Source organism: Vanessa cardui, chromosome 2, assembly GCF_905220365.1.
Source record: "Vanessa cardui chromosome 2, ilVanCard2.1, whole genome shotgun sequence".
Lineage (NCBI taxonomy): Eukaryota > Metazoa > Arthropoda > Insecta > Lepidoptera > Nymphalidae > Vanessa > Vanessa cardui.
In genome coordinates, this window is record NC_061124.1 from 15,071,806 (window position 1) to 15,091,407 (window position 19,602).

Below are 19,602 nucleotides of genomic sequence, written 5' to 3' on the forward strand. Positions count from 1 at the left end.
AGTCAAGTGATGGCATATGTCAAATTAATTTTGGAGAATATACTGTATTAGATCTCATAACTACCTCACAACACAAAGAGGTACCCGGGTACCTCGTCACTCGATAGTGACTATAAAATATATTTTGGTTTCCAAAAAGTATTGTAAATAGTAGACTTGGCCAAAAACATAAAAAAAATTTAATTTATATATAGTTAGAAGCTCTCCCAAAGCCGCAGTTGCGTACAGCGCGTATATCATACATTTTTATAAATTTGAAAATGCAAAAGGTACCCGGGTACCTCGTCACTCACATAAGGGTTAAAGATATAAAAAGTTAAATATTCAGTACAAAAGTATCCTAAATATTTGTTGAACACACTCACTGCCGTAAAACGCCGATTAACCGATTCGCCAATTATCCGAATCAGCCCTAAGCGTAATGTAAAAAATTAAAAACAGGTATTTTTATGCCTTGTATTTTTGCTAAGGTCTGATTGGATTGCAACTTACTCTGATCGAGATATTTAAGTAAGCGTTATTGTAGAACTGTGTTTGTTAAACATAATAAAGTTTATTCCATGTGTGACTGTTGGTTTTTCTTTGTTACGATTATCCGAATCGATCCCGGTCTAAATTAATTCGGATAATTTCTACTGTGCTTTGGTGCCGTTTACATATCTACGCAGATGTTATAAAAATTAAAGATTTTCAAATATTTTCAGCTTAGTCCTTCAAGGAACCCTTGGTAAGAATAATTAACCTATGTTACCTTATTGCAAGTTGTTAGGAACACATGACATAATTTCATTTGATAAATAAGATTTTCACCATTTTTCTCATTTATTGACAAGCAAGAGGTAATTTAAAACCCATAAAAATGTCACAATATAATCACTCAAATCAATTCAATATATTAATTATTTTATTTACAACTTTGATAGCTTACAAGTAATTTGAATAAGTATTGCAATGCAGGCCGGGCATTAGCTAGTAAAATATTTGAAAAACGGTTGCTGATCTCCATATAGAACGAATAAAAGTACTTATTTGGGTCCATATAATTTAAATTCATGGGGTCGTAACATTCAGTATCACATAATATTGATCTATATAACTGTTTTATGGCAGGAAACGTGCAAGAGTCTTAGTCAGTCCGTCATATTTAGTTTGTAGTTTTTGCTCAGTGAAGTAAAGGTTTGTGAATACCTATAATACAAATTTTCATTTGACTTTCAAGCAGGAAGCACCACTGAATATTCATATCCTTTATGTTGCGTTTATAATTCATCTCGTGAATGCATGGGTTTAATGCCATAGAAATTCTGCCTCATGTGTATTCCACCAACCCGCTTTGGAACAGCATGATGGAATATGTTCCGAACTCTCCTCAAAGGGAAAGGAGGCCTTAGTCCAGCAGTGGCAGGCAGGATGTTGTTGTTTCAAGCAGGAAACACTTATTATTTACATGAGATTTGAATGAAACTAGTCTTGATTTTAAGCTCTTATAGAAATATTACTCCGACGATATGAAGTTATCATTGTCGTAGATAAAGGAATGATCAGAAATTTTTATCATCTTTGCAGGATGTATTGATGATAAAAATCCAACAACCCTGGAAACTAATGGTATGTAGTGACACTGGCTCATCTTTCAAACAGAATGGCAAAAGTTAAAGCATTGCTGTTTTGTTTTGAAATATATGTTGCTTCCTATCCAGATGGGCTTGCATAAAGCCCTGACACCAAGAAAGTCATTGACAGAATTCTTGTAATGCTTAGGAAAACTGTAACATCAATACATAAATGTATATGTATATGTAATATAGTTTTGCCATATTGCAGTGTTTTATTAGTTTTCGTTCGTAAAACTTACAGTTTTATTATTTGAAAACATCGAGCTAAAATGTTTTCTATATAACCTGATTTTTTTTAAATATATCTACAAACATATTCAGTGCTATCTCTTCAACTAAGTATATTCGACCCGAGGACAGAATCAAGCTACTTTATGTGTTTGCTACGGTGTCATCTAGTCTATTATATAAATAAACAATGTTTGTAGATATTTAACCAGTTCCATTGGTCTCCGTCTCCTATAACAATGTGAATCTAGTTTGTATGACTCCTGCGAGACCTGTCTTTCCAGGGATAGAGGAGTTGTGCTTATCAGATGACATCCTCATTACAATCACGAGAAGTAGCTTCCAAAAGGCTACATGCCTAAACTTTCTATCCAACGTTAGAGAGCCGACAGTACCGCGCCGGTGTGGTATGCTCTGTAGCTTTGAATGGTTCAACCATTTGTATGGATGCCTACACTCTTCGAGGGACACAGTGTTCAGAGCGATGGCGGACTACCGTGCGGTGTCGTGAACATACTTCTCGTGAGAAATACGTCTTAACTTTAATATGTTATTAATCAAATATTAAACGATAATGATTTAAAACATTGTCATAATTAATATTAAAAAATAATTATTGATAGCATTGAAACTTAATAAACCAAGATGTCTTGTATCTAACAAGTTTAAGCTTTCAACGTCAAGCTTTAACAATTCAAAAGTTTAGATATATTTATTGCAAATATTGTTGCCTAAGGATGTTCCTATGTACTTAAACTCTCACACCGGCAAGACACATTGATACAGTGCAACAGGTTTCGTCTAATTAATATTCAACTTTATATCCTTCACATTATGGTGCATTATTGCGGAACGGATTATCTTTCTCTTAACGCCCTGACAAATTTAAGTCATACGTCAGTGGAGATTGCTCTCGTAGGTATTTTCGCTGTCGTGCCTTGAAAGCACATTAAGCCGTCAGATCTTGTTGTATGACACAAGCGAATGGTGGCTAGCGTTCGCTTTAAGCGCTTTAAAAGAAATTACTTAATTAATCAAAAGAAAATAACACAAACATATTATTTGTCGGAACATTTATTTTCTAAGGTATTAAGTTATTGTGATGTTAATGTAATGTTAAGCTTACTTGATGGTAGGGCTTTGTGCAAGCCCGTCTGGGTAGGTACCACACACTCATCAGATATTCTACCGCCAAATAACAGTACTCAGTATTGTTGTGTTCCGGTTTGAAGAGTGAGTGAGCCAGTGTAACTACAGGCACAAGGGACATAACATCTTAGTTCCCAAGGTTCGTGGCACATTGACGATGTAAGAAATAGTTAATATTTCTTACAGCGTCTATGGGTGATGGTGACCACTTACCATCAGGTGGCCCATATGCTCGTTCGCCAACCTACACCATCAAAAAAGATGTTGGATTGTATTGGATTTAATATATCTTAAATTCAAAGCAAACCTAAGATTTATCATTGATTTTTCTTTAATCGTTAAAAACTAAAATAAAACTATAAATAAATGTAAATCAATATACACATGGTTTTATCCATTCATTGTGCATTACGTGCTATCTTTTAACTTAGGCCTTTTGAAAAATATAATATCTAGAATACGTTTTCAAGTCAAAAGGTCAACATATGACAAATAATACACAAGTTCTCACTTTGGCGGAGCCAAAGTAGGATATCACATGGTCTTTATTATACAACTTCATTTTTTATGTTAAGAAATACTACGTTTCAATATATTTATAACAAAAACTAAAATACAATATTTTTTCTTAAAAACTTACTGTTTTAAAACCTCCTTCAGAGTCACATCTTCCGCTCCTTCAAAAACTATTTTGGCAAACTTTTTAATGAATTCGTCTCTTTGATTCTCCAAAATACCATGATCGAGCTCTATCACACCGAAGTCATGGTAGCTCTCAAGTTCTGTGACGCCACTTAACAGCTGATATCTAAAAAAGAATATAAAATTATGAATCATTACATAGTATAAAACAAAGTCGCTTACCGCTGTCTGTCCCTATGTATGCTTAGATCAGAAGAGGAAGACTCTTGTATACGTTGTATACAAGAGTATATATTGATAAAGGCAAAATAGCAAACAAACACTGATAATTTTAGATGTTTCTTAATAGAAAAATATTGTAGAATATTTTATATTTATTATCGGTATTGTACCCGTGCGATGCTATATTATAAGTCCTAGTCATCTTGTCCGTTTAATGTGTGTGATAAGTGACAAGTCTCAAGTCTAATGACACTATTTGATTAATTAGCAATGCCCAAATATACATATATATACAGCAAACTAATACTATTTGAATTTTCAGTGTTTTGTCAACAGATTCCGAGTGAGAGTAATAAATAACTTACTTGCTCAAAAGATTTGGGAATGCGTCCATTGTTTTTGATGGTTCACTGGGAATAAATGAACCAGCGACCACTGGTCCTAACGCTGTCTCGAATTCTCGAGCTAGTATTTGCACTTTCTTTATTTCTGATAATCTGAAAATAAAATGGAAATCACTGTCTTCACAAATCAATTACCACTTAATGAAGTGTATACAATAAAATACATTTATTTTAATTAAAACTCCAGCAGGAAATTATTCATTTATAAAATAGCAAATAATTCATTTCGTTATTTGTTAAAAAAAACATTCGTCTTATATATTACGTTTTTATTTTAAATGAATATTCAAATTATAAAGTACTTACGGTTTATTTTGTAAGCATGCCATCATATTCTTGGAATTTAAATTACAACCCAAACTCTGAGCGACTTGCAACGTGTACTGTGTGGGATCCTTTGTCATTGCTGAATCAGATAGCGCGGATCCTGACATAAGTATCGCTCGATGGAATAATCCTGCAAAAAATATATTGTAGAAAAATATTATCATAGATATTGGCTAATTAGTCACAGTGGTTTTGGATGGTGATTGTTACATAAATACAACTTATATAAATTTACTTAGTCTCCCACTAAGTCTAGGGAGGTAGAGGGAGGTAGTCTAGCAGATAGGCTAGACTATCAGGGTTAGTAACATCCAGTTTGCACGTAGCTAAACTGTAGTATGTATTTATTCATTTTCAGACTATCCACAATCCGCCTTAAAATTAAAAATCTAGGTACATCCTTCAGTTGTCTCCTTTTAGCTCTTAGTCTCATGTCAATCAAAATCCCTATAACAATGATTTTCTATGCTAGTAGTACTAGTACGATTACAATTTTTAAACAACCCACAATTCTTAGTTGAGTTTTGGAAGCATTTTTTTACTAAATTTCATTTATATTTTTTTAGCTAACCAACGTGAATCGAAATTTCACTAAGCTAAATGAGTCTCTTGGGCAATGGGGTAATAACATTTTTGTAAAAAAAGAAACATAATCTAATCAAACAAAACAATCTTCATTAAAACATCTAACAAAACTTAGACGAAGAGATTGTTAACAATGACCAACAATGAACTGGCTCACTTTGTGGACGACACGAAATCCTACCCAGATTAATTATTCTCATTTCAATGGGTCAGATGTTTTGCTCAATTTCCCGTTTTTGTTAATGAAGCATCATTAGTCAAAACATTGTTTTCGTTCGTTAGCACTTTTCTTTATGATGAAAGAAAATATTAAAATTGTTCAGAGAATCGCAGACCGGCGGCTACTATGACTTTAATTAAGGACGAAATTCTCAAACCTACTAAAAGAACAAAACTGGCCCTGCTAATGGAAATGGTGGAAGAAGTATTATTTAATGAGTTTTTTTTTGTCCTCAAAGAACAGAAAATTATGTTCGTATTTCATCATACTTGTTCATTCAGGTTAGATTTTTGGTACTTACGAGATTCGCAAGATAGAAATTTTATCAATGAAAATATAGAAATCACAAGGTTGATTTCAGTTGAGATATTTTATTTGACTTTTACCTACATACATGCTACAATGGTGGTACATGCTAGAACTATGCTAAGCAATTTCAGACGTACGTTCTATATACGTACCTTGCTCTCCCCGGTAAAAGCAATAATTCTACCATTTTCCATTCCAAGGCTCTGATATATGAGAATACGTATGAAATATCTAAATTCACAGGATTTGTAATTTATAAATTATTATAATATAGATGGAAATATATGTTATCTGATAGTGTTCCATAGTTACCATATTAGTTGATTGATGTGCTAGATGTTCTCATTTGATTCTATATTCAGTATCTGTTTTAGATTTATAATCAATCTAACTTCAAACTCACGATAGAAAATCACTCATAAAAGTTTATTTGAATCGGGAATATTTAGTTTGCGTTCATGTTCTACAATATCAGATCGTGTAATAAGATTCTAAAGTATAATGTCTCACCGTTAGATATAGGAGATAGCATGAGAAAATTTACACAGGCGGCTCCCGTTCCATGGCCCATCAGAGTCACAGAATTTGGGTCACCGTTTAAATCTTCTATGTTATCTTTTATCCACTGTAAAGCCGCTAGTTGGTCTAGAAGGCCGTTGTTACCGTAGACATGCTCGGTGATACTCGGCTTCATGAAACCTATAAATTTATTAAAATGTAATTTTACAAGTAGAGTAGTGCCTTGTTCTTCTAACATTAAAAGTTTGCGAATAGTTTGTAACAAGGTAACAGCTGAAATGTGTACTATGTGAAAGTCGCAGGCTTACTCCTTATGTGTTGTTTATCTAAATTTGATCGTGAAAATGTAAATAAATAAAAAAAAAATAAAATAAATAAAAATCCTGCCATCGTACGAGTTGCCTGAGCTCCACTCAAACGAGTCACCATGTATGAACACCAGTACTGGAAATTTCTTTGATTTATGTTCTAGAAAATAAATATAAAGAAGGTAATTAACAATGGGTATATCTGTTTCTATTAAAATAAATACTTAATTATATTCCAATATGGTACATTTGTAGTTTGGTTGAGAACATCATTAATCGAACCGTAAAGATCAAATTATTTAAATATGGAACACGATCAAAATTCTGATTTTCTGAGCGAAAAAATAAGCCTGTATTGTTTTAAGTATTGGTGACAGGACAAATTTTTGGACTTGCAGCTCGGTGTAGTACACCTGCGTAAAGAATTCTTGTATATGTATAAAAATTAAAAAAGGAAATAATTTTCATATTTTTCCAATATCAAGAGTTCGTATAATTCGTTACTCGACACTTTTTTGTAAAGATATTAAGTTATTTTAATTTAAAGAGCCATAGCGCAAAGTAGAATATCACTTCTAAACATGTATTGAATAAATGCCTGCCTGCAAAAAAAATCGTTTAATCGTTTCACTGATAAACTAAAGATTACGCTGATATTTCGACGTTAACGCGACTTTCTTATTCTATCGACATCAAACTTTTCCATCAGATGAAAATGGCTTCTACTTACAAGGTCAAGGACTAATATAAAGTATTTGCGGTATGTATATTTTATGAGTTAGGTACACTAAATTATGTTAATTTGGAGGTTTAAGTACAGCTTTCAAAGCTAGCCCTAAAACTACCCCAAAACTTGTTAAGTTATTCCAGAATGTTTTAGCTTCGTTCAATAGGCAATAAAAATAATAATAGTATGGAAATTTGCAAGGTGCTTCAAAATATAATAGAATTATATAATAAGTGAAATAATCAAGGACTGATTTCCCTACAGAGTGATTTGGCCTGGAAGTACTTGAAACTTGTTTACATGGCATTTTTCTAGTTATAGCTACACAGCTTTTAGCATATAAACAATTCAACGTTTTAAACTCTAAAACGTGTTCAAACCAAAGCCAGAAAAAGGATTTTTTACTTCTTCACATAAAAAAAAAATACAGGGAGTAGAGGGCGCCATCTCACATAAGTCCAGGGAAGTAAGTTGAAATCAGTTCCTGGCGATGATACTAAGACTTGTAAAGAAGAAGATATATTGTTATGTACATTTTTGAGTTGTAACAAACTTTTATGAAGACTTTTTTATTTACTATCAGTATAATTATAAACAATGCTCACAGTAACGCCATCTGTGTTCGATTTGACGAATTAAAATTTACAAGAATTATTTTTTAATAATTGCATTTCTTTAAAAACCATTTATATACGTCATCAAGATTTTATTTAAGTATTATTTAAAATAACATTAATTTCTTTAATATATTAATATCAAATTAACGCCATCTTTGTTACGTCGGTAGAACTGCGTATAGTCTGAAAATAGAACTAGAATTTATGACGTTCTAAGCATTTCTTTATTACTTTTATAGATGGCGCTATAATACTTTAATAAATTTTATTATTATTAATTAAAATAATTACAGGAGTAACTAATAAATAAATTAAAAATAAAGATCCATTTTTTAGAAAGCTTGTTAACTTATAACGTCATTTCACATTTGACACATTTGTCGGCTTATTGGAAGATTTATTTTAACTATAGGAAACGAATGAGTTTAATAAAAGAAAAAGCAAGCAAAGTATAAGCTAACGACCCACCCTATCGGCTTCACGAGCGTATCATAAAGCTTTGTATCAATTTTTCGATTAAAGGATAAATAATTATAAAAAAAATCAATATACAACAAAACACAAAAATAATATTTTATGTCGTTAAGGTTGACAATGTTTTTTTTTATGGAATAGGTTGGCAGACGAGCATATGGTCATAAGTGGTCACCATCACCCGTAGACAATGACGCTGTAAGAAATATTAACTATTCCTTACATCGTCAATGTGCCACCAACCTTGGGAACTAAGATGTTATTTCCCTTGTACCTGTAGTTATACTGGCTCACTCACCCTTCAAACTGGAACACAACAATACTGTGTACTGTTATTAGGCGGTAGAATAACTAATGAGTGGGTGGTACCTAATAAGACGGGCTTGCACAAAGCCCTACCACCAAGTAATAGATTACGAACTATGTCTATAACTAAATCTATACTTGCGAAATAGATTATAATCAAACGGTATTCGTAATTTTACGATAGCATATTTAATCACTAGTATAAAACAAAGTCGCTTCCCGCTGTCTATCTACTGTTGTATATGCTTACGGATGTTGCTGTGTTTTTTTTAAAGATAGAGATAGACTTGCGTTTGCATTGCAAACGCTGGCTGAACACTAGAAGATAGAACATAAATAAAAATTTTAACAAAAAGAAAAACCGACTTCAAACAAAACACTACTTTAGAACAAATGAATATGCACTAAAAAGTGTTAAAAATAATTGCGTATTCAATATATTTTTTAGAGTCCTCCTAAGTAAAATGAAATGAAAAATATTAGACTACTTAAAAGTCGATTTACGGTTATATAACGTAGTTATAGTTATTAGTATATTTGTAGCCGGTGTCAGCCACGGTGCCCTTGCCCCAACAATTAAAAGAAAGAAGCGATACGAGCCCATTGATAGATCCAGTATATTATTGTATAAAAGGTAATTTGTAAAAAACATATTTGTTAAAGTATTCTCGTATTGTTTTTTGATAGATATACTATAGGGTTTTCTTGGCTGACACCGACTCCAAATATAGCAATAATTATAACTACATTATATAATCGTAAATCGACTTTTAAGTAGTCTAATATTTTTCATTTCATTTAACTTAGGAAGACTCTAAAAAATATATTGAATACGCAATTATTTTTATTACTTTTTAGTGCATATTCATTTGTTTTAAAATAATGTTTTGTTTGAAGTCGGTTTTTCTTTTTGTTAAAATTTTTATTAGTTTTTTTTTTAAGTGAAGCTGATGTTGACTAACTTTTTTTTTTTAATATGGATAGATTAAGCGTTCCGTTTATATGAGTCAGAAACTACTTCGAGGACAATTTCAAAGGAAACTTGCGAATAAAGCAAAAATAGACTTTCGAAAATGCGGATTTAATACGTCACGCGGCGTAAACTACAAGAATCCCTCAAAAGAGCTGTAATCGAACTCAGCAAAAAAACTTTGAAAAAGACCAACTATATTTCGTACATCATATGACATCACATCACTTACACAAAATTTGATTAAAGATAGTAAGAAATTCTGCCCCATATCGCACCCTAACTGCGAGCCGTATAGGAGTTCCATCAATACATAGTATAAAACAAAGTCGCTTTCTCTGTCCCTATATCTTTAAATCTACGCAACGGATTTTGATGCGGTTTTTTTTAAAAGATAGTGTGATTCAAGGGGAAGGTGTGTGTATATAATACATGAACAATATAGTAAAGAAACACTGATAATTTTAGAAGTTTGCGATGTGATGTCGTAAATAAACAAATTCTGTAGTATATTTAGTATCAGTATTGCACCCGCGCGAAGCTGGGGTGGGTAACTAGTTGATTATAATATTCGACTATGATAATTGCATAAACATAACCACATTACGGAAGGTGACTCAAATATCCAAATAACCTATAAATAAAAGATTCGACTGAGTATCGCTAACGTGCTCCTCAGAATTGTTCCGTTCCCTTCCGTTCCGTTACTTTGTCATAGATCCTGTGCTCAGAACCTTACCAAACTGTCACCAAATTACCCTTGAAGTATAATATATTTTATAATAAAAAAAGAATTATCAAAATTGGTTAACGTGATTTTGAGTTATTCACCTATTTGCATACATAATGCAAATTTAAGACTTATGTCGTTTTCATATAGATACCATCATCGGAAAAAAAAAATTGGAACTCCACGGGAAGCACTACCTTTCAAACAAAAAAAAATATCAAAATCGGTTCACCCAGTGAAAAGTTATGAGGTAACAAACATAAAAAAAAAAATACAGACGAATTGATAACCTCCTCCTTTTGGAAGTCGGTTGAAAAGTAGTCAGCTTTTTCGAGAAACAATTTATATTTATGTATATTACGAGAACTTAATAAAGATTAATACGGCCGCTTACAGCATCTTATATAAATTAATATTTTTGAAGATATTACAGATGTAAAATATGCTTAACGTTGCTGACACAGCAGCTTATAAAGCTTTGAGCAACAAAAAACTGTAAATATATTAATAAAGAAAGAAATTTTGTCATACATTTAGTGTCAGCGTTATATCCTTGCGAAACTGGGGCTTCACAGTTCTAGTAAAATCGAATATTTTATTTTATAACTGAAATTTAATAATATTTTTTCTTAACAATAAACCCAATATGGTTAATACCATATTGGGAATACACGTCGGAATAGTATTGCAAAATGGAATTATTGCTATGTGTTGGTAGTAATAGTAGTTCATGTGTAAATATATGGATACCTGCCGAAGATGTCACAACGAACATGTGATACATTGACCTTACTCGTATGTGATGAATGCATACAATTACTGCTATTATATTATCTTTGCACACACACACAAACATATCTTTATATACACACATACACAATATATCTGTATTTGCTGTTTAATTATTGTCATTTTTGCGTATCTATCTACCAATTTCTAAAACGCAGAGAGTTATTCGGTAACAAAAAACTCGAAATTCGCGACATCGACTATAATGATAACAATATTGTAGAAATTACGTATCAAAGTGGTGTATATCAGGAAGTAAGTACATATTTACGAGTGAGATTAAAGGTGCCTTTATTATAGAATCGCACTACATAGTCGTATTAACGAATTTGACCAAATACTCTACCCTTATTGGTACCCATATTGCGTCATCACCTGCTATTGACCAATTAAATTAATTTGTTTTGTACCAGAATTTTTTTTTTATTTAAGTATTATAGATTAATTTTAATAAAGAAATACCTATTAATGAGTTTTCTAAAATTAAAGTTCCTTGAAAGTTTTTTTTAATATACGAGAATTGCACAAGCTTTTTTTGCCGTGATATAAGTAAATGGCACTAAGACATTGGATAATATTATCGTTTCGTTGCTTTGATCTGGAATCATCATCAAAATCAAGTTTAAATATTGTCATGTATATGCTACCCAGCGTATGAGATTAATTTTAACTTCATACGTTACTAGACAATTTAACAACGAAGTCATGTACAATTTCTTTAGCTTATATAATTTGAAAAATAATGAAAAAAGCAAAAACTGCCATTTTAACCAACAATTTCCACAATCTAAATTTGAATTTCGAAAAGAGTTTAAAAATAGAATACCATCGCCCTTTACATACGATTCGTGACGATTTATAAAATTTATTTCGTCTCGACCATTCGTTTTATATTTCCCTATATTCAAGGAGTCTTTAAAATTTACATAATAAAACAATATAAAATACACTTTACTTTAAGGCAATAGAGTTTTATCTAGCAATTTAGCCAAATGCACTAAGAATTTTTGCATCACTAAGCTTAAGTGGAAATATCTGCAAATAATGTCAGTAGCACTTTTTGTGAGCGTCTGTTCTCGTACTTGACTTGATGCAGATGCTTGTGTATTTGATAATTTAGTCGCTTTATCTAAAAGGAACTTACAAGGTTATCGTATGACGTATGAGTATCCATGGCGAAAACTAGCACTATACTAACTAGGTTTAAATATTGAAAACAAGTAAACTCAGTAGGAGTTTTTTGCTGTTCTTCTCTGTAGAATCTACATTCCGCACCGGTGGCAGCTTCACTTAATATAGTTGTAAAATGACGATTTCAAAGTGTTAGTAAAATACCATATAAAGTATATTATGATTTGATTTGGATATGGTTACAACTTCCCATGGACATCTGCACCACAGAGGAATTTTTAGATGTGTTTTCAGTTGTCGATATTATTAATATTAAAATCATTAATCTTTTGGAAGAATCGTGTAAAATTCGTAATATACATGTGATCTAGTCAAAATAAATATAAAGTATAAAAGAATATAAATATTATAAAACAAATAAGTCACAGTTCCAAGCTCTTCTCGATAAAGTCGGTTTTTGCAAAGTGCAATATTTTCCCGATGTTTACTTTTTTACTTTTTTTTACTTGGTACAAGGGCTTTGTGCAAGCCCGTCTGGTTACATACCACCCACTCATCAGTTATTCTACCACCAAACAAAAACAACAGTACGCAGTATTGTTGTGTTTCGGTTTGAAGGGTGAGCGAGCCAGTATAACTACAGGCACAAGGAACATAATATCTTAGTTCCCAAAATTAGTGGCGCATTGACGATTTAAGGAATAGTTAATATTTCTTACAGCGTCATTGTCTATGGGTAATGGTGACCACTTACCATCAGGTGGCCCATATGCTCGTCCGCCTACCAATACCATAAAAAAAAAAACGTTTGCAGTCACATTTCTCAACGATCGTTATCATACAAATTCAAATAAATATTATAAAGGTTATAATTACTCGTATCGTGCATGTAATTACACTTGCTTACAATTCGCACAAACATAATATTTCAATGTCGCTTGACTGTTGAATATATGAGCAGGGCGCATTCCCCTTGCCGTCACATACCAAGGGTAGGGGCTTAGAAAATTTCACTTCATTATAAAATCAAATGAAATTTTACTTGAGTTATATTTTTAAATATCGTCGCATATAAAAAGTAGGTTTATTCAGCCAAGTGAATACCATGAACTGTAAGAATTCCCAGCTTTTCTGTCCATATAATGTCACAACAGTAGAAAATGAAGTTTCGATTATTATTAGTCCTGTAGCCAACTCTATTATTTATTCTCTGTAATACTCAATTCTGTCACAGATGTAATTTTACAAATTGTATCATTACAGGTTGCGAAATGTAATGTTCAGCTCTTTGTAGTCAGCTATGTAATGTTCGACTATGAACTGTTATAATACAGGATGATTCTCCCAGCGAGGATGCCCCCTTAACAGTGACGTGACAAATATATAAAAAAAAGGAAAATAATAAGAAGCCAGTTTATGTTCCATTGCTCGAAGGCCTCCTTTCATTTTGATAAGAAGCTTATTCCACTGTGTTGCTCTAACGCGAAACAACTCTGCAAGCAAAAGTCATTGTTGTAAGAAGTTCGATTTTAAGTTAACCTCCTTTCTTACAATAATTTGAAGTGAAACCTTCGTCATTATTTGCAATTGATTGTTTACGATATATAACTTGCTTCGTCCCACGTCATGATAAATCATACTTTGGGATGTACTGGTTAGATTACAGTAAGCAATATAGTACAGCAGTATGTGTGTGTAAAAGTTCCCTTCGAAACTCATTCATAAATTTTTGGACTGACGACTTACGGTGGTTACGCCATTTTGATACCTGTCATTATTTGTCAATATCGCAAATCACATTTCGACATTTCTAGCTCGTTTTCTACAGTATGCCGTATTACAGAATAGTCCTACTGATACGAATATCTACTTCACATTTGAACTGGAACGAAGAAGTACAAATGTCGTTAATCAGTAGAATAACTGATAAGACACCTACAAATAACTGTACTTAAAACTAAGTGGGATAAAGGTTTATACATTTCAAAACTAAGGAACATTCCAATAGTAATATGCTTTAGGTAATTGTAGTCAGTAAAGATTAATTTAAACAATGTTGTTATTTCTCAACATTATTAGATTCACACGAACGGACAATTCGCAAAATGTGTTATAGGTTTGGTAGTTTTATTAAGTGTAATCGTTTTTCAAATAAAACCGTACCAACCGGTTTATATCTTTCAGCGTTATTTATGTTTAGTATCTAACAATTAAACATGACCTAATATTGACATAATACATTCCATCAACTCAAAACCCTATATCACAGTCTTCATTGTACCTATTTATAAAAAACTAGTGATCCGCCGGTAAATATTCTACAGAATTTTACTCGTTTCTTTACTATTGTCCACTTATTTCCACGTATTGATGATTTACGCAAGGCGGCTGGCAGGAGCTGGATGCGAGTAGCCGAAGAACGATCACAGTGAGGCCTATGTCCATCAGAGGACGAAAAAAGGCTGTTGATGATGATGATGATGTCTACGTATTATATACAAAAACCTTCCTTTCGAATCACGTAATTTTATAGATATAAGCATACATAGATATAGATAGATATACGCTGCGGTTAGCGACTTAGTTTTATACTCTGTAATGATGATATAATAAATATTTTTGAAGTAAAACAAGTGTTATATTTATTTCATATAGTTCGTAATCATCTAGGCGATCGTATGTAGTTCTCTGAGGATATAAACTAGGTCAACCTCTAAAGGAATAGAGAAGTCAGTTAGTTGTCGTCTTGAAATTCAATCCTAGTTCTCTTCGTATTGTTAAGAATCAGATTTGATGAACTAATATGTTTTGTAGTTCTATTATGACATATCTGGTGAGGTCCTGCTTAACTTTAATATACTTTTCTACCAATAGTACAACAACAACAACAACCTGTAAATTCCCACTGCTGGGCTAAAGGCTTCCTCTCCCTTTGAGGAGAAGGTTTGGAACATATTCCACCACGCTGTTCCGATGCGGGTTGGTGGAATACACATGTGGCAGAATTTCTATGAAATTTGTCACATACAGGTTTCCTCACGATGTTTTCCTTCACCGCTGAGCACGAGGTGAATTATAAAGACAAATTAAGCACATGAATCAGCGGTGCTTGCCTGGGTTTGAACCCGCAATCATCGGTTAAGATGCACGCGTTCTAACCGCTGGGCCATCTCGACCAATAGCACACCAGCTTTAAATATACACTTGACTGTAAATTGTCTTCCGTATTTTAGGTTCAGATGTATGTAACATAATGACTTAATTTATGGATAAAGATTTATTTATTAATACCGACCTGACTTCGAAAAGGTGAAATTAAATATGATGTTTTACAGCACAGTGTTATGGTCAAGTGACATGGTGATTATGGTAAGTGGCCATCACTGCCCACAATCATTGGCACTGTATAAAAATGAAGCCAATTCATACATCATCAATACGAAAACCTTGGAAACGCTTAGGTTGTACCTTCCAAGAGGACCAAGCACAATGTTCGTCAACGAGAACTTTACGGATGCTTTAAATATGAAATAAACATTTTTCCAAATTATTCAATAGCTAGAAGCAGCAACAGTCAGGTCAAAAGGGTTATAAGTATGGATATATTTTTTGGGAGGAATTTAAGATTATATCTATCACGTGTAACGATTAGCAGAAATTAAAACATTCTTTTAACTATATTAATAGGAAAGATTCAATGACGTATTTGTCTAGACGGTCGTATAGAGAATATTTAATTATTTCATGACATGTGTTTTGTGAGTCAGAGTTTAGGTGTTCGAAACATTTCCAGGCGGTTACTCACATCCTCGCTAGCTTGTTTGATCATTTATTTTAATTCGACAAACAAAAATTAACTTTATTATTATAATAAATAGAGAACCAAATTACAGTATTAACTTACAACCTTTTTTGAACTTAGAAATTGATGGTCCTCCCATTGCGTCGAAAGATAAACTCAATAACCTAACGTTAAGTTGAAAATGTATTCGATGATGAGCAAATTGCCCTTTTGATGGCAAGTGATCCTTAAAAACTTTTACTAAAGACAGTATAGTTTATTCGTTACTATTTCTTCAATAGAACATTGATCAAACGTGCTTCAGATAAGCCCAAAAAATGTTAGACCATTAAATTCTTCTTCCAAGCAGTAATATTCAGTATTTTTGTTTTCCAGTTTGAAAGATGACTGAGCCTATATAAATAAAAACATAGTAGACATACTGAAACTCAAAACTCAATTCCCAATATAGTGTATTATATATAGTGCATTACACTAAGATAATTATTGATATGACCTAAGAAGAACCGTCGAAAGAAACTCAGCGGATTTTTTATTTGTCAAACAGGTTATATGCATAAATTAAATATGAATAGAAATACCCGGCAACGCACCTGCAAGCCCCCTGGTGTTGCAGATGTCCATGGGCGGTGGTAGTCACTTTCCATCAGGTGAGCCTCCTGCTCGTTTGCCACCTATGCCATAAAAAAAAGCTAGGAGGCGATCGTTTCCTACCCAAGGTCTGCTATCAATCATAAATTCACCAATAGTATAGTAGCCTTTCGCACAAAAGCGTTTCTTAACAATTTTTTTTTTTTAATTTGGCAATAGAAGCATTTTTGACAATTGCTGGGATCCTGTTGTAGAACCATATACATTGTCCAAAAATGAGTTACTGACTCTATGCAATTGCGTAAACCATAATATATCAGTCCCAAGATTAATGGTGCTTGTAAGAAATGGTTAAAATTTCTATAACCAATCTTAATGAGCAGTAGTGACAAATCACCATCAGGTGGATCATATAAAAAAAGTAAAAGTAACAGCCTGTAAATTTCCCACTGCTGGGATAAGGCCTCATCTTCCATTAAGGAGAGGGCTTGAAACATATTCCACCACGCTGTTCCAATGCGGGTTGGTGGAATGCACAGGTGCAAAATTTCGATGAAATTAGACACATGCTAGTTTCCTCGCGATGTTTTCCTTCACCACCAAGCACGAAATGAATTATAAGCAAAAATTAAACAAATGAATTCAGTGTTTGAACCCGCAATCATCGGTTAAGATGCCCGTGTTTTAACCACTGGGCCATCTCAGCTCTATCTCATATAATATCAGGATCATATGGTCGGCCAAAATGAATGGTAACTACCTAACCGAGCCTGTATAAAGTCCTACCTTTTTTAATCCATTCTACCATATTTCAAATCAATCATTTGCAAAGCTGCTCATACTGACATGAATACAGAAACATTGACAAATAACTGAAATCAATGATGTTGTCTATCAGCAATTGTCTAATACCTTAGACAATAACCGCACGGAACATATTGTTTGGACGTAACTTTTAATCGTTGGGGAAATTTCGCTTAATTTCGCATAAACAAAAGCGCTGAACAAAGAAATAGGTGAACAATGGAGCAGTACCGGTTTCAAGCATTGTATAGCGTTCAACTGGCTGCCTATTTTAAATTCAACGAGAATGAGTGCACACTATAAATTTTTCTAACAGCTTTAATATTAAAATGTAAGGGAATAATTTCTTAAAAACATTTATGTGCGATTCAGTGTTTCACGCTATTATCATGAATTTTGAATCACATGAGAAACAATGGGCTTTTGTTATTTTATTGTCTTGTAATTTTTGAAGTAATTCAATCTTTTAATTTGACTTAAAGTTGACTGAGGATGCCTTCAGGCATTAAGGCATCATTTTATTTCAACTACGCAATTATTTTGTTGGCCAATATTTTTAAACAAATAAATACTTTTTTTCAAGTGCTTGTTTTCATCAAAATGTCAAAATGTAATACCGTTTCTTAGATTTTTTGACGATCTCCGTGGTCGAGTAGTGTGTACACCGGTTTTCCTGGGTACGCCAATCTGAGGTCCAGGGTTCGATTCCCGGCCGAGTCGACGTAGAAAAAGTTTATTAGTTTTCTATATTGTCTTGGGTCTAGGTGTTTGTGGTACCTTCGTTAATTCTGATTTTTCATAACACAAGTGCTTTAGCTGCTAACATTGGGATCAGAGTATTGTATGTGATGTTTTCCAATATTTATTTATATTTATTTTGAAATGAATGCATAAACCATGAATTATATTATTTGCTTCAAGCTACGATATTTGGCAACGCTTAAAATTTATAACAAACTACTAAAGTAGCCGAAAGTACTTAAGACGTTTCAACTCTTGAAATTAAAATAAATCACTACTATTGTCTCTATTTTAAGCAAACAAAATACACTCGGACCTAAAAAGCAAAACAATTTGAAATAAGGTTTTTGATTATATTAGTAGTAGTTTAAGATATTAAAATGACATTGCTATACATTTTGTATGCATGTTTGTACTGCTATACATATGTGTTTAATTTGTGTTTATAATTCATCTCGTGCTCGGCGGTGAAGGAAAACCTGCATGTGTCTAATTTCATTGAAATTCTGACACATGTGCATTCCACCAACCCGCATTGTGGTTCCACCACGCATATGTTCCAAACTCTCTCCTTAATGGGAGAGGAGGCCTTTGCCCTTAGGAAATTTACCAGGCTGTTACTTTATTGGTATTGCATTAAGATTGAAATTTAAAGTAGCATGGATTCGTTTCTGTATTCGAAATTCAAAAATTCTAACACGTTTTTTTAAATTGTTTAAATTAACAATATTAAGACCATTATTTAAATGTTTGTTTTATTAAATTTGGCGTATCAGCGGAGCTGTATCCTCTAACGTCTCGTTATTTTATTTTATTTTTCATAAAGTTTAAATGAAGAAAACCATGGTTGAGCGTATATTTAGTAAGAATTTATGCTTTTAAGGATTTCAAACTTTCCAACTATAAAAGAGAATACTTAAAATTTCCTTCAAGTAAATTATTATAATTTTATGTTAAATCTTTCAAGTTGTATTAATTGTGTTAGCACAGTTAATGAAAATTATTATATTGTTTATAATAACATTACGCTTAAGCTTATTAGACATATTAAAGAGCCTTGAAGTCAGCAAATACATTTTGATCTAACGAACCAAGTATATATTGGCTTAAAACAAATGCTGATTTTTGTTAAATCTCAAAATATTGAGTCCAGCGTTTTTCTTTCCAAACAAATTATTTTTCGGGTGCCCAAAATAGAAGCTTATTCATTGATATTTAACGTACAAATTACAATTGGTTCCGTTTTAAAGAGCAAAATAGTTGCGATCTAAAAGGATCGTTAAGAAATAATTTATCCTTATTATCTTGTACTGTTTTTGATTTTTCTATTGATTATTTAACATTTAACGTCTTCCTTTCGCGAGTACTTGTATCAACTTCGTTTCTTTCTT

At 32.6% G+C, this 19,602-nt stretch overlaps 1 protein-coding gene across 1 annotated transcript in view; it reads right to left on the reverse strand.

Annotated features, from left to right (window-relative positions):
• The window catches only part of LOC124541387, a 40,475-nt gene that overhangs the window by 8,952 nt on the left and 11,921 nt on the right, over window positions 1-19,602 (reverse strand). Inside the window, exons 3-7 of the mRNA XM_047119244.1 lie at window positions 6,605-6,689; window positions 6,213-6,460; window positions 4,568-4,718; window positions 4,223-4,354; window positions 3,634-3,801 (exon numbers count right to left, since the gene is read on the reverse strand). Coding sequence (XP_046975200.1) covers window positions 3,634-3,801; window positions 4,223-4,354; window positions 4,568-4,718; window positions 6,213-6,460; window positions 6,605-6,689 — 784 coding nt within the window. The remainder of the gene's footprint in view (window positions 1-3,633; window positions 3,802-4,222; window positions 4,355-4,567; window positions 4,719-6,212; window positions 6,461-6,604; window positions 6,690-19,602) is intronic.